The 17,393-nt window shown below is 38.2% G+C and overlaps 1 protein-coding gene across 1 annotated transcript in view; it reads left to right on the forward strand.

Annotated features, from left to right (window-relative positions):
• LOC124799209 (chitin synthase chs-2-like) overlaps positions 1-17,393 on the forward strand; it is a 234,151-nt gene that overhangs the window by 125,393 nt on the left and 91,365 nt on the right. Inside the window, exon 15 of the mRNA XM_047262745.1 lies at positions 14,059-14,364. Coding sequence (XP_047118701.1) covers positions 14,059-14,364 — 306 coding nt within the window. The remainder of the gene's footprint in view (positions 1-14,058; positions 14,365-17,393) is intronic.

The raw sequence follows: 17,393 nt of genomic DNA on the forward strand, positions 1-17,393 counted from the left end.
TTTTCTGGTAGTTTCTTGAGTTGGGTGCTCAGTAACTTGATGCTGAGCATCTAGCAAATTTTCTTTCTGATGTTATGTCTCTGTCATTGGTAATAAGCAGCCATACATGTATGTTTGCACAAGAAGAGCCCAGTCCAGGTCAAGATTTATTTAAGCCTGGAAAGTCCTAATAAAGAAAAAAATATCAGATTATCAGTGGCCTTAGATTGCCAAGGAAACACTTCCTTGTCCTGTTTACAGCATTTTAAAATTGTTTTATTCTGTGTGCTATATGTCTGTTAAAGATGTACATCACTTTTGGATACATTTTTCAACAACAGAGGCCTCATCAGTTTGTGCAATGTTTTAGATCGGTGCCGTTTATTTGCCTCTAAAGAACTGTAATTGCGTAGGTGAATGGAGAATGTCCATCTATCAACTATAAATTATTGAAAAGTTTTCTTTATTCATGCGTTAAACTACATGTGTACAAACTGCACCTGATGTGAAGGCAACCTGTGTCAAGGACAGGAGAGGGATGAATTGTGAGCACCAGAAGGTAAACAGTTTTAAATGAAAGAATTAATTAAAGGAAACTCATGATATACTGCAAACTATGGATGAAGGGCTACAGGCAGATTGCATATTTCTAGATTTCTGGAAAGCATTTGACACGGAGCCCTGTTGCAGGCCATTAATGAAGGTACGAGAACATGGAATAAGTTCACAAATGTGAGTGGCTTGAAGACTTCTTCAGTAATGTAACCCAGTATGTTGTCCTCAATGATGATTGTTCATTGGAGACAAAGGTATTGTCAGGAGTACCCCAGGGTAGTGTGATAGGACTGCTGATGTTCTCTAGGTACATAAATGATTTGGCAGACAGTGTGATGAATGGCAGCTAACACTAAATGTGGAAAAATGTAAGTTAATGTGGTTGAGTAGGAAGAACAAACCTGTGATGTTCAGATACAGTACTAATAGTGTCCTGCTTGACAGAGTCAAGCCATTTAAGTATCTGGGCATAACACTGCAAAGCGGTGCGAGATGGAACAAGCTTACGAGAACTGTGGCAGGGAAGGTGAATGGTTGACTTCAGTTTATTGGGAGAATTTTAGGAAAGAGTGGTTCACCTATAAAGGAGACCACATATAGGACACTGGTGTGACCTATTATTAGATTAGATTGGATTAGATTAGATTAAATTAATACTACACTCCTGGAAATGGAAAAAAGAACACATTGACACCGGTGTGTCAGACCCACCATACTTGCTCCGGACACTGCGAGAGGGCTGTACAAGCAATGATCACACGCACGGCACAGCAGACACACCAGGAACCACGGTGTTGGCCGTCGAATGGCGCTAGCTGCACAGCATTTGTGCACCGCCGCCGTCAGTGTCAGCCAGTTTGCCGTGGCATACGGGGCTCCATCGCAGTCTTTAACACTGGTAGCATGCCGCGACAGCGTGGACGTGAACCGTATGTGCAGTTGACGGACTTTGAGTGAGGGCGTATAGTGGGCATGTGGGAGGCCGGGTGTACGTACCGCCAAATTGCTCAACACGTGGGGCGTGAGGTCTCCACAGTACATCGATGTTGTCGCCAGTGGTCGGCGGAAGGTGCACGTGCCCGTCGACCTGGGACTGGACCGCAGCGACGCACGGATGCACGCCAAGACCGTAGGATCCTACGCAGTGCCGTAGGGGACCGCACCGCCACTTCCCAGTAAATTGGGGACACTGTTGCTCCTGGGGTATCGGCGAGGACCATTCGCAACCGTCTCCATGAAGCTGGGCTACGGTCCCACACACCGCTAGGCCGTCTTCCGCTCACGCCCCAACATCGTGCAGCCCGCCTCCAGTGGTGTCGCGACAGGCGTGAATGGAGGGACGAATGGAGACGTGTCGTCTTCAGCGATGAGAGTCGCTTCTGCCTTGGTGCCAATGATGGTCGTATGCGTGTTTGGCGCCGTGCAGGTGAGCGCCACAATCAGGACTGCATACGACCGAGGCACACAGGGCCAACACCCGGCATCATGGTGTGGGGAGCGATCTCCTACACTGGCCGTACACCACTGGTGATCGTCGACGCGACACTGAATAGTGCACGGTACATCCAAACCGTCATCAAACCCATCGTTCTACCATTCCTAGACCGGCAAGGGAACTTGCTGTTCCAACAGGACAATGCACGTCCGCATGTATCCCGTGCCACCCAACGTGCTCTAGAAGGTGTAAGTCAACTACCCTGGCCAGCTAGATCTCCGGATCTGTCCCCCATTGAGCATTGTTTGGGACTGGATGAAGCGTCGTCTCACGCGGTCTGCACGTCCAGCACGAAAGCTGGTCCAACTGAGGCGCCAGGTGGAAATGGTATGGCAAGCCGTTCCACAGGACTACATCCAGCATCTCTACGATCGTCTCCATGGGAGAATAGCAGCCTGCATTGCTGCGAAAGGTGGATATACACTGTACTAGTGCCGACATTGTGCATGCTCTGTTGCCTGTGTCTATGTGCCTGTGGTTCTGTCAGTGTGATCATGTGATGTATCTGACCCCAGGAATGTGTCAATAAAGTTTCCCCTTCCTGGGACAATGAATTCACGGTGTTCTTATTTCAATTTCTAGGAGTGTAGTTCCATGGATCATGAATACGATATTTCGTAATGATGTGGAACGAGTCAAATTTTCCAATACATGACATAATTAAGTTAATTTAACAACATACTTAAGTTAATATAACAACTTTTTTATTTTTTTGTGTTTTTTTTTTTTATTTTTTATTTTTTTATAATTTTTTTTTTTCTTAATTTATATCTAAAAATTCCTCTATGGAGTAGAAAGAGTTGTCGATCAGAAATTCTTTTAATTTCTTCTTAAATACTTGTTGGTTATCTGTCAGACTTTTGATACTATTTGTTAAGTGACCAAAGACTTTCGTGGCAGTATAATTCACCCCTTTCTGTGCCAAAGTTAGATTTAATCTTGAATAGTGAAAATCATCCTTTCTCCTAGTATTGTAGTTATGCACACTGCTATTACTTTTGAATTGGGTTTGGTTGTTAATAACAAATTTCATAAGAGAGTATATATACTGAGAAGCTACTGTGAATATCCCTAGATTCTTAAATAAATGTCTGCAGGATGATCTTGGGTGGACTCCAGCTATTATTCTGATTACATGCTTTTGTGCAATAAATACTTTATTCCTCAGTGATGAATTACCCCAAAATATGATGCCATATGAAAGCAATGAATGAAAATAGGCTTAGTAAGCTAATTTACTAAGATGTTTATCACCAAAATTTGCAATGACCCGTATTGCATAAGTAGCTGAATTCAAACGTTTCAGCAGATCATCAATGTGTTTCTTCCAATTTAATCTCTCATCAATGGACACACCTAAAAATTTGGAATATTCTACCTCAACGATATCCTTCTGATTAAGGTCTATATTTATTAATGGCGTCATACCATTCACTGTGCGGTACTGTATGTACTGTGTCTTATCAAAATTCAGTGAGAGTCCATTTACAAGGAACCACTTACTAATTTTCTGAAAGACAATATTGACAATTTCATCAGTTAATTCTTGTTTGTCAGGTGTGATTACTATACTTGTATCATCAGCAAAGAGAACTAATTTTGCCTCTTCATGATTATAGAATGGCAAGTCATTAATATATATTAAGAACAACAAAGGACCCAAGACTGACTCTTCCCCCATTCTTGATAGTTCCCCAGTTTGAGGAATGTGCTGATCTTTGCATATTATGAGAATTGCTTATTTCAACTTTCTGCACTCTTCCAGTTAGGTACGAATTAAATCATTTGTGCACTGTCCCACTCATGCAACAATACTTGAGCTTGTCTAGCAGAATTTCATGATTTACAAAATCAAAAGCCTTTGGGAGATCACAAAAAATCCCAGTGGGTGGTGTTCGGTTATTCAGATCATTCAAAATTTGATTTTCTGTTGAAAAACCTTTCTGGAAACCAAACTGACATTTTGTAAGTACTTCATTTTTACAGATATGTGAAGCTACTCTTGAATACATTACTTTCTCAAAAATTTTGGATAAAGCTGCTAGAAGGGAGATTGGACAGTAATTGTTGACATTAGATCTATCCCCCTTTTTATGCAAAGGTATAACAATAGCATATTTCAGTCTATCAGGGAAAATGCCCTGTTCCAGAGAGCTATTACACAGGTGGCTGAGAATCTTACTTATCTGTTGAGAACAAGCTTTTAGCATTTTGCTGGAAATGCCATCAATTCCATGTGAGTTTTTGCTTTTAAGCAAGTTTATTATTTTCCTAATTTCAGAGGGAGAAGTGGGTGAGATTTCAATTGTATCAAATTGCTCAGGTATGGCCTCTTCCATTAACAGCCTAGCATTTTCTAATGAACACCTGTATCCTACTATATCCACAACATTTAGAAAATGATTATTCAAAATATTTTCAACTTCTGACTTTTTGTTCGTAAAGTTTTCATTCAATTTGATGGTAATACTGTCTTCCTGTGCTCTTAGTTGACCTGTTTCTCTTTTAATAATGTTCCAAATTGTTTTAATTTTATTATCAGAGTTGCTGATTTCAGACATGATACACATACTTCTGGATTTTTAAATAACTTTTCTTAATATAACACAGTAGTTTTTTATAATGTTTGATAGTTTCTGGGTCACTACTCTTTCTTGCTATTAGATACATTTCCGTTTTCCGGTTACAAGATATTTTTATACCCTTAGTAAGCCATGGTTTGTTACAAGGTTTCTTACGAGTATATTTAATTATTTTCTTGGGGAAGCAGTTTTCAAATGCATTTATGAAAATGTCATGAAATAAATTATATTTTAAATTGGCATCAGGTTCACAGTACACCTCATCCCAGTCTAACTGCTGTAGGCTTTCCCTGAAATTTGCAATTGTTAAATCGTTGACTGAACATACTACTTTGGATGACTGTTTAGTATTGCTGAATGGAGCTATGTCATATATTGTAACTAGCTGTGCACCATGATCAGAAAGACCATTCTCAACAGGCTGAGCATTTATCTGGTTACACTTATCTTGGTCTATAAAGAAGTTATCTATCAGTGAGCTGCTATACTTTACCACCCGAGTAGGAAAATCAATAATGGGTGTCAAATTGAAAGAACCAAGTAATACTTCAAGGTCATTTTTCCTATTACCCTCTTTCAGAGAATCTACGTTGAAGTCCCCACAAATAATAATTTGCTTCCCCCTGTCAGACAGATAGAACAACAAGGAGTCAAAATTTTTCAGAAATAGATGAAAATTTCCTGATGGGGACCTATATACAGTTTCAATTATAAATGTGCCTTTATTTAATTTAAGCTCACAGGCACATGCTTCTGTATGTTTCTCTACACAAAACGTTTTTGTTTCTATACTCTTTGCACAATGATAACTTTTGACATATATGGCAACTCCTCCTTTCTCCATATTTTCTCTCATTACATGTGCAGGGAGCTTATATCCACTTACATTTACCTTATCCATATCAGTAACAATGTGATGCTCAGACAGGCATAGTATATCTATTTCATCCTCAGCTTCTAAATCTTCTAAACAAACCAGAAGCTCATCTATTTTATTCTTTGAAGTCCCAATATTTTGATGGAATATACTTACATTATTTTTAATTATACTTTTATGAGAACCTTTCCTTATTCTAACATTTGCAGTACTCTCCTGTCTGAGTTTCTCATTGTGCTTATGCCTCATTCCTATACCAGTTGAGTACTGTTGAGTGTTTGGGATCCATACCAGGTTAGATTGAAGGAAAACAGTGAAGCAATTCAGAGGTGGACTGCCAGATTTGTTTCTGGTAGGTTTGAACAACACATGTTACGGAGATGCTTCAGGAATTCAGATGGGAACCCCTGTAGGGAAGGTGATGTTCTTTATGAGAAACACTGTTGAGAAAATTTAGAGAACTACCATTTGAAGCTGACTGCCAAGCAATTCTACTGCTGCCAACATACATTGCACTTAAGGCCCACGAAGATAAGATATGAGAAATTAGGGCTCATCTGGAGGTATATAGACAGTCTTTTTTCCCTTGTTCTATTTGCGAGTGGAACAGGAAAGGAAATGGCTAGTAGTGGTAAAGGATACCCTCTGCCATGCACTGTATGGTGGCTTGCAGAGTATCTATGTAGATGTATATTCTGAAATTACAGAATACAGAAGAGCTTGTCCAGGCTGATCTGTAGGGGCATCTGACAGTTAGAGTGATAGCAAAATATGGAAATAGGAAGGAAGGAGGAAAGTAGTTCACATCTGTACAATAGCAAGTGACTGATTGGAGAGAACAGAGATGGAGGCGGATGGCACGAGGCTGCCTGCTCTACCTGAAAGCTAGAAACCATTTGCCTGGTACAATGGCTGGAACTCAAGAGAGTGACTTCACTCTCCTCTGCTCTGCAGGACACAGCCAGCAGCAACCATGTGCCCCCTTTCTTATGCCTTCCAATTGGCTAGTTGATGGGGGAGGCACTTTTAGTGTATTCAGCAGGTGGCTGAAAGCTTATCCTGTCAGTGGCTTTTACCAATAAGAACTGGTTCTTTTCTGAAGGGATGGATCTGTTGGTAATGCAGGCACTGTAAGAACTCATGCTAGATTCGAAGCATGTATCTAAGCTGCAACTACATGTACGAAGGAAAATTTTAAATTCTCAATAAATTATCCATGAATTACACCCAATAATCCAAGCTGGCAAGGGCCCTGTGCTATCCTTTCCCTATCTGTAAGACCCATGTTAGTGTTGGAGTGACACTTGTGGGGGTTTAAAGAGGGATCTGTTACATTGTCTTTTGTTTCCCATTTATTGTATGTTGAAGGGGACTTACACATAGTCAAGTTTCTTAAAATTACAGTTAAGTAAATGACAAAAAATACTAAATGTCCAACACAAAAGTAGTCATTGAATGTTCCATAAAAACTCATAAAACAATTTAAAGATGCTACTGGTTCCCTTTGAGATTATGTCATATTATACTACTGTGAATTACCAAAACCCAAGTGGAAGACATATTTCTTTATTCTTATGTATCTATGCAAGGAAATGTAAATTACACACATCTCATCTGAATAGGTTCAGAATGAATCCAATTCAAATTTAATAAGACCACACATGTCAATTCATGAATGCAATAAATTTTCCAAACATAACTATTTTTTTTAAGTTCAAATAAAAATACCTCATTAACAGGTAAAACCATGTGAATTGTTTCTTTAAGATACCATATTCAGTTATCAATTGTCAATTAATACTCCAGTAGTGTTTGCACAAAGGGACTGGGGCCCATTGTGGTCACTTTGTAAAAACTCATACTATAAACCCAATAAAAATGGCAGAGATACTAGAAATTGATCAGTCTCAAAAATGTTGGGTGGATCTTAGTAACAGGTCAATTAAACGTGAGCACCATCTCCCAAACATCAGCGAACGGTAAATCACACAAAAAATGCTAATTACTTAAATACTAAGAAAAGTGATAATATCACTATGAAAAATTACTAATTCTAATTATTTTAAAGGAGAAACTGTAAAATTATACAAGTACAAACTTATTCCACTTTAGTGCCACTACTGACAAGGCCTGGATTCAAGCAGTCCTCCAACATCTGTTACTAATATGCCATTACACAAAAAGCTATCATCTAATGACAATGCATTAATTAATGGGTATACGCATCTCGTGGTTGTGCGGTAGCATTCTCGCTTCCCACGCCCGGGTTCCCGGGTTCGATTCCCGGCGGGGTCAGGGATTTTCTCTGCCTCGTGATGGCTGGGTGTTGTGTGATGTCCTTAGGTTAGTTAGGTTTAAGTAGTTCTAAGTTCTAGGGGACTGATGACCATAGATGTTAAGTCCCATAGTGCTCAGAGCCATTTGAACCATTTGAATGGGCATAAAATCTACTGGCGCAATATGTGGACTACATTTCCCCTGTAGTACATGAGACTATCCTCAAACACATAAAGAGTTTAACACAAAGCAGTTGCAAGTATCATAAATTGCAGTAGTGCAAAAGAAAAATGCCTTTTGCATGCTGCACATTAATTTTTTTTCTTTAATTTGTGCACCCAGATGTGGTTCACCTTAGTTACAAGGCATCTTCAGTGAGCTTCAGATTAGTGTATAATTCATTATCTGTAAGCCAAACAGCTTTCTATCAGTAGCAAAATTGCTAAAAGTTTGCAGTTTGCTTTTGGTCACTGTTTTCGAAATGTAACACTGTTACAGGACCTTAATTAGTACTTTATTCATCTTTAGCAACTGTAGGTATATTTGTTGAAAAAAATAAGCAACCAGCTACACAAAAGAAATTTTTGTTTTTACTTGTTTCACACACTCTTTTTCAGAAGATTAGAATTATCACATTATTATTGAGCATCAAAAATACACTCGAATATGCAGCATGATATTGTAGTCATAATGGCCACAGTACTTTTTATTTAGTGTTCTTATACCATATTTGTTCATGTACTATGATCCACATGACTACAGTACTATGCTGCATACACCTGCTTATTTCTTACGCTCACTAAGAATGGGTTAATTCTTATCTTCTGAAGAAGGGAACTAGATGCTTGAAACTGGGAAAGAAATACAATTTCTTTTGTGTTATTTGTGGCTGATTTTTTTCTGCAAAGGACCTCTTTTATAAGAAATGTAATGTCACTTAATTTTGTGTTTGGAAACATTTCTGCCAGAAATCATCTCCACACTCCACCAGTCGGGATTTTTAGTAGGCCTATGTTGTTCTTGGCACTCTGTCCAGTCACTGTCCAAAAATGTTTGACTACATGAATTTTTTTGTCCTGTTCTACTTGTTTGGTCTTCATTGACTAGGCTACAGTGAGATATTTTTATGCTGATTGCATATATGAGTTATGTAACATTATAAGAGTTAAACTGGTTTTTGTGAACGGTTGTATGTCTGTTCCCCTGTTCTCTGGGATATTTCTGGGAAGGATACATTGTTTTTTATCTGTGAACTTTGGATTAAAAAAATTTGTTCATTAATATTAGCACTAATCATGTACATATATCATGTAAATTCTCATTCCATATCATTCTGATAAAAGAATCACTCAAACAGTTGCATGGAACATGTAACTAACTAATTAATTGGCTTGTATCTGCTGCAGACCTTACGAGTCCCCCATTTTCCTCTGACAATAAATTTCATTTTAATCATCTAGGATATGGGTCTGTGTTTAGAGGTTCCTTACTTATCTCCACCTTTAGAGTAAAGATTATATGTATGTTTTATTCCAGTAGATCCATAGTGAGGATATCTTCCAGGATGTAGAACATGTCAAGCAAACAATAACACACAATAAATATTTATGCTTGTGTCTGTATATGTGTGTGTGTGCGAGTGTATACCCGTCCTTTTTTCCCCCTAAGGTAAGTCTTTCCGCTCCCGGGATTGGAATGACTCCTTACCCTCTCCCTTAAAACCCACATCCTTTCGTCTTTCCCTCTCCTTCCCTCTTTCCTGATGAGGCAACAGTTTGTTGTGAAAGCTTGAATTTTGTGTGTATGTTTGTGTTTGTTTGTGTGTCTGTCGACCTGCCAGCACTTTCATTTGGTAAGTCACTACATCTTTGTTTTTAGATATATTTTTCCTACGTGGAATGTTTCCCTCTATTATAACAATAAATATTTACACAGAAAAGCAAATATGCTAATGTGCCTTCCACAAACACCATGTGAAATGATCTTCATGGATGTGGAATAAGTAAAATAAATCTTAAATGTATTTTCATTTAAAAGTTAATAAGTAATTTGACATAAAACATGTAAATAATCAGCACACTGATGTGCATTTAATAATTATTAGGCTATATGTAGCCATGCATCATCAAATAGAAATATCATTTTACAACACTTATTTGCAACGATCGCATTACTGCAATGAATTTGTACAGAAGTTAGATTATACTAATACATTATTTGATATTATTAGTGACATATACACATCAGTTGGTTAAATTTTGAAATTCATCAGAGTAGTAGATGTTAGCCATCAATGAATCCTTTAGACTTCCCTTAAACTGAACTTTATTAATGGTTAAACTTTTTATGGCTGTTGGACCAAAGTAAATGACTTTAAATCCTGGTGAAGATTATTCTTATTTCTAGAATTCATTCCATGAACTGAGCTGTTGATTTGAAAAAGCGATGTATTCTTAATGACAAATTTCATTAAGGAATAAATGTATTGGGAAGCAGTAGTTAGTATCCTTAGGTGCTTAAACAGGCCTCTGTAGGATGTTCTAGAATTTATATCACAAATAATTCTAATAACACGTTTTTAGATGTGGAATACTTTAACTTGACTTGATGAGTTACCCCAAAAAATAATCCCATATGACATTAAGGACTTAAAGGAAGAATAATATGGGAGCTCTTTCACTTTTAAATCACTTATGCCTGACAACATTCACATTGCAAATGGAGGTCTGTTTAGGTGCTTCAGCAGTTCTGTGGTATGTTCCTCCCAGTTCAATTTATTATCAAGCTGTAATCTGCAGAATTTAACACTGGCTAGTTCTTCTATTTGTTTGCCATCGTATTTTAGGCTTGTACTGGTGGGAAACCTCTTACAAGTTCTTAACTGCATGTAGCAAGTTTTCCACAGTTTAATAACAGAGAATTGGCAAACAACCATTTATTAATGTCTCTGGGTTTGAGGCTACATTGTCAACTATAAAATTCTGTTTACATTTATTAATGTCCCTTACAATTTAATAAAAGACAAAGCAGAACATAAATATTAGTATTACATATTTTACTCTTTCAGGAAATGTAAATTGATTCATTGTGTGTGACTACAAATGTAACTAAAGGGAATGATGCCAGCAGAAGAAAGATGGGGGAGATGGTGATAGCAAGTTAGTACAGGGTTCTGGTACCTTGGCTGAGATTCCATTGTAGCCAAAAGGGTACTGCTTTTCAATGACCTAATGATTTTTGCGATCTGTTTAACAGTTGAGTTGGCAAACCTTACATCTGCTGGTGGAGTAGGCAATGCCTGTATAAATAAACCTAATGAATCTGCTTTTGATGGGTCTACTATTGAACTTTGGCAAACAGATTTCGAGTTAATTTCATATTATGCAATATTAAGCAGGCAAAGATACTGCTAGCATCAGAAGTGGGCATTAATTATGATACACAAAATGAAACACTGTGAAAACTTTGTTGGATCCCAGCTGGATAACAGGTCAGAAAGAAGTCAACAAATAGATAAACTAATCAAGAAGTTCAGGTTGCCATGATTTGGTCTTAGGTTGGTTGGTTGGTTGTTTGGGGAAGGAGACCAGACAGCGTGGTCATCGGTCTCATCGGATTAGGGAAGGATGGGGAAGGATGTCGGCCGTGCCCTTTCAGAGGAACCATCCCGGCATTTGCCTGGAGTGATCTAGGGAAATCACGGAAAACCTAAATCAGGATGGCCGGATGCGGGATTGAACCGTCGTCCTCCCGAATGCGAGTCCAGTGTCCAACCACTGCGCCACCTCGCTCGGTCGTTTGGTCTTAGAGATATATCTTATTGTGTTCACCAAACAACAATAGTGCTGGATCATTTTGCAGACAGTTACTTCTTATTGTCTTATGCACAATGGGGCAATGCATCTGAAGTACACCCTCAGTAGAAGAAGTGAGCTGTAAGAATACTGTGTCAAGTACGGGGTGGTTATAAAGATACTTTCACCACTTGAGAGGGCCTTCATGAAAAACAGATGACTGTATGATAGCGAAACATTGTACAAACATTTTTAAAGACATGCAGTAAAGAAATTATGAATAAACCTTTGAAATAAAAACATTTTAGTTTCCATGTGAGAGGTAACATTTGCTAATTGCGTAGCACACTTACATTCCAAGTTACAGATGTAACTCAATGTGACAATCATCTCGATTCATGTCAGCCTGGAAGTTTTTTATGGATACCATATCACAGTTGTTTATAGCGCTTTTCAAATGGTGAATAGTGGAATGTTCAGCTGTTGTGACACAGCTCATGCACTGATTAAAGACCACACATTGCAGCAGCATTCTCAGCAACAGTAACTTCTTCAGTAATCTGTGGCACAATAGTCCTTCTGCCTCTCCCAGGAGCAGTTACCAGATTGCCAGTTAATTTGAACTTTTGACTCGTGTTCTTCAACCCCGATGTGGGAAGAAGACCTCTCTGTATTCCTTCAATTCATCAATACTTGCAAAGAGCAGCAGCACTATTTCTGTTTTGATAAAACAGCTCACCTTGTGCAGACTCATGGTTACTGTCTGCATCAGTAATGCACACTGATGCTTGTTTTTCATCCCTATGTTGCTGTACCAGTATTGGCACATGATGGCAACTCATGGCACTAATACTACCAACAATGCAAATCCTACAGCACACAGTCTGAACATCATTCCTATGAAGGTGGGTACACATATGGTAAATAGTTTTCTGTCTACACTGACTCAAATTGTAAAAATTTATTTACAACCACCCTCTACATTGACTTCACGTGTTGCGCACGTCTCTTTGAGCATATTGGAATTCTTAAATTCAGATCCCAATACTTTCACTATTTAATATTGTTGTAACTCCTAATAAACAGCTATTTGAGGTGAACTGTGACTTTTAGTATCGCAATATTGAACACGTAAATAATTTTTGTGCAGATTTTGCCTCCATGTGTAGGGTTAAGAGTGAAGTTATATACTCTTGTGGAAAGGTATTCAACCTTCGCATCTAACATGAAACAAGAAATTGGAAGTGATGACCCTTGTTGAAAGGTATTCAACCTTTTTGGGGCACAATAGCCTGTGGGCCTCTCTGAAGAGCAATTCCCCAATTGCGAGTTATTTGAAATTCTGCCTCTTAGGAATGACATGACGACAAGTACAGAAGAAAATTAAAAGCAATTGGAAATTGGAATTGATGACCAGCACAAAACAAAATTAAAAGCACACTTTATTTGCTAGTCTTTCTACAAATTTCCTGCTTATCTGGCATCTAGGAATGAAAATTAAAATTCCTATTAACTACCTGGTAAACAGCAGTGCCCATTGTAAAGTTACATGGCAAGTAGTAGTGTAGTAGTACACTACTAGTGTACTGTAAACAGGCATTATTAGATGCAGGTAACTATTTTCCCTTAAAACTATTAATGTACTCAAGTAAATATTAAACTGCACTGTTTAATAGAAACATGGAATCAGTGACTTTTCACAGAGTAGCAACTTTGTTTCTAATTTACTAGGTTAGCTTTAGCTGGAATAAGTACAAATGGTATTATGCAGTACAGTGATAGTTCATTTTTAATGTAGTTTACGGATAATTTCCTACGAATTTCTTAACTGTTGTTATATATACCTTCACTTGTTTCGCATCCCTGAAGGTTCTCCTTCTTCATGGGATCTATGGAACATGAAAATGGTGAATGAGGCTTCAGACCTCAAGGTAACCATGATATATTGTTTACAAAACATATAATAATCCTCTCGTTTTCCCATCATACACTTACTATCACTTTGTATAGACTGAGTAGTCCCCTTCCTATGTACTAAAGAGTTGCAGAATGTGATACTTTTTCACATCTGGCATGTGACCACAATTTACAAAAAAAATGAGATTATTGTACATAACTATTTAAATAAAGTGGTTTTGCAGACAAGTTAATAATCTTTGATTTAAAGCCATGAGGAAAACATTGCACAGTGATAGACTAAATGCCGGTGGAGACTGCATAAGGAAATATCTCACCCAAGAGAAGTGTTTGGTCCAACAAGGAAGCTCAACACTTTGGAGACCATATATAGTACGATGAAAGTCTAAAAGAAGTCTGTGATGTCAGATCCTGATATCATATATCTTTCTGTTGTTATAATGTAGACAGAGTGATGTGGCATTTTCTGCTGGTTTGGAAAAAAATGTAAAACATCTATTCCACAGTTAATTAATATGCATTACTAACAATACTTATGTAATATTCTTTCTGATATTAACTGAAGATTTTGTCTGATTCCAGCTGACTGTTGCCATGATTATCACAGTGGGTTATTCATTGGTTATGATGGCAGTACTAGTTGGTCTGATACTACAGATACAAGAGGATGGAATTCTCGCACCTTCATCGCTTTTCTTAGTTCTCTGTGCAGCTGAATTTTTAATTGCAGCTATATTTCATCCAAAAGAAATGTACTGCTTACCACCTATTGTGGTGTATTATATCACTATACCAAGCATGTATCTACTTCTCATCATTTACTCTGTTTTCAATCTCAATAATATTTCTTGGGGAACAAGGGAATCACCAAAAGCACAAACTCAGCAGGTAATACTGTTTTTGATATTAATCTTGTAAATAAAATATAATTTTAATGTTTGAGGAAAATGTGTAGTGCTTCTAATGTTTGTCACTGTTAACTAAAAAGCTTCAGTTGTTATTGGCATGCCAATATAAGTGAATGCCTATTTCACTCATTCAAATAGGATGTAATTTTATGATTATCTTACGATAAAAAGAGCCTGGAACACAGGTGTCCATATGAAACTTTTTCTTTCATCAACATTTCCATTACAATTTGGATTGAACAAAGTTGAATGAGCCCTGACCAGATCTGAGCAACTAGGAATGATTGGAATAATTCAGCTAAGTTATTATTCACTAAATCCAGTGGCAGATTTAAAAATTTTGTGTCCCTAGGCAGATCATATTATATGACCCCCCCCCCCTCCCCCCCACCAAAAAAAAAACATGATTTAAATAATAACTATTACCCAATCGCTTCACAATTGCCATTTTGGGTGGGAGTGCTGTGAGCTATTTCCGTACTCTGCTATTCATTGTTCTGAAGGATGTGTCTGTCAGCGGTCTAGTCGCACTCAATCAAAATGTAATATTGTTTCTGAACTTTACTTGGTGTACAGCAGCGGATAAAACAAACTTAAAACTGCACTGTGTTAACACATTATTTTGTTGAAAGACAAGAGGAAAATAATTTTTCTTTTATGGCATAAAAATTCAGCAGAGTGTGTAGGAGACAATGGATTTTTGTTATACATTCACTTTTAATATGTTCTTTTACACGAAACCATTGAAAATGAAAATAAAGTTGTGTTACCATCTAACAATTGAAGTGAACGTGTCATACATTTGAAATTAATATGTACTTTTACAGATATGCGTTCAAAATTAAAATTAAACTCTTGTTTTACAATCTAATAACTTGAATGTGTAGCAGGGGGGGGGGGGGGGGGGGGGGGGGGGGAAATTTTTACACAGGCTAGTGTGGAAAAATCAAATTTGTTTTATAATCTAATACTCGTAGTTAACGTGTAAGGCATTAGGGTCTGTGTAGCTAGATGCTGCATAATAAGTGTACACAATACCTTTAATCCATGTAAGAGCTGAAAAGTTTTGTACTGCAGCTACTGCTCTCGCCATAGCTCTTTCTAATAGTAGAAGCAAAGCTTTTACGTATTTATTGACTGAACCATACTACATTATTTATAAACACTTTCTCATCTGAGTGTACACTCCGATAACATATATTTCTACAATAACTATACACATTTCAGGAGACGCCAAGAATATACATCAGTTGTAATATAGTACAGTAGCAGTATGAGTCTGTACAGCTCCGAGCGGCCTGGGTCATTCAGGTATTGTTTAGTACTGTCGGGTGCCTTCAGTCATGTCTGCATGTAAATGAGTTTTAGTTCCGCATTCTGCCATCAGAAATTGTAAAATAAACAGGTAAAAAGTAGTTTGTAAATCCAATGAATGTGCTCTGAGTTATAACAAAAATCACATTGTAATCTTAAAATTTCAAAATTAATATTAATAAATAAACAAACTCACCAGCCAGCAAAGTTTGCATCTGGCTTTGACAGCAGAAAACTCGTTGATCATATCTTCACAGTTCAGAGGGTTATCAGTTAGGAGGTAGGCTTCGGCATGAAGAATAGACAAGGCGTTCAATCTCTCCTCAGACAACGTAGAACGTAGGTACGATTTAAGTCTTTTAAGCGCCGAAAACAAGCATTCTGCTGAAAAATTTGTAAGTGCCATACATAGAATTATGCAATGTCAACATTCGGAACACGGACTGTAAACTCTCTTTCCATAAAAATTTACTCATTTTGACTGGTTTATCACTAATCTCAGAAGATTTCAAAAGTTCTGCGAAACGTACACATTCACTAGGGAAGGACAGCTCTAAATAAGTATCATAATAATGTCTGTGAAATCTTATGGAACTTAACTGCCAAGGTCATCAGTCCCTAAACTTACACACTACTTAACCTAAATTATCCTAAGGACAAACACACACACCCATGCACAGGGGAGGACTCGAACCTCCATCGGGACCAGCCGGACAGTCCATGACTGCAGCGCCTTAGACCGCTCGGCTAAAATCTGTATGACGCTTGAAGTTTTGCTGCAAATTCAGCAATAACAGGGGAACTGTTCTTAAGGTCACTAAAAACTGTGAAGGAGTCCAACAATGTTCTATATCTTTCCTTCCTTCTCACTAATATGGCATTCAAGTTGTCAGATACTGGGAGCAATATATGAAGATAGTAACTGTTCCCGAAAGAACAGATATCATTGATGACTGTGCAGCTTTAGAATAAATGATAATTAATTTCAACCCTCAGCTGCTGGCAGGTGTTGTTGATATACCTCGATGGGGACAACTGAAAATATGTGCCCCGACCAGGACTCGAACCCGGGATCTCCTGTTTACATGGCAGATGCTCTATCCATCTGAGCCACCGAGGACACAGATGTAGAGATGAGTAGCGCAACTGCAGGGACTTATTCCTTGCACGCTTCCCGTGAGACCCACATTCCCAACTGTCCACAATCTGCATAAGTAATGTTCCTAATAGATATTTACCCATCCACTCATTAATCGTGCCCTGCCCTCTAAAGTGATGATTCCCGTAAGAGTTCGGGCAACTTGTGCACATTCACACAGATGAAGGTCAATGGCCGGGTAGCCTTTCAACTATATGAAGATAGTAACTGCTCCCGAAAGAACAGATACCATTGATGACTGTGCAGCTTCTATCTATATCTATTAGGAACATTACGTATGTAGATTGTGGACAGTTGAGAATGTGGGTCTCACGGGAAGCATGCGAGGAATAAGTCCCTGCAGTCGCGCCATTCCTCTGTGTCCTCGATAGCTCAGATGGGCGCCGGCACGGTAGCTCAACGTGTTTGGTCAGAGAGCTGGTTGGCCTCTGTGATAAAAAACTGAGTGGAAAGACCAAGAAACGAAGTAGAAGTGGATAGTTCCTGTGAATTATTATGGGTGGAGGTTACGCTAAACAACCGAACTAGGTTAATAA

Source organism: Schistocerca piceifrons, chromosome 5, assembly GCF_021461385.2.
Source record: "Schistocerca piceifrons isolate TAMUIC-IGC-003096 chromosome 5, iqSchPice1.1, whole genome shotgun sequence".
Classification (NCBI taxonomy): Eukaryota; Metazoa; Arthropoda; class Insecta; order Orthoptera; family Acrididae; genus Schistocerca; species Schistocerca piceifrons.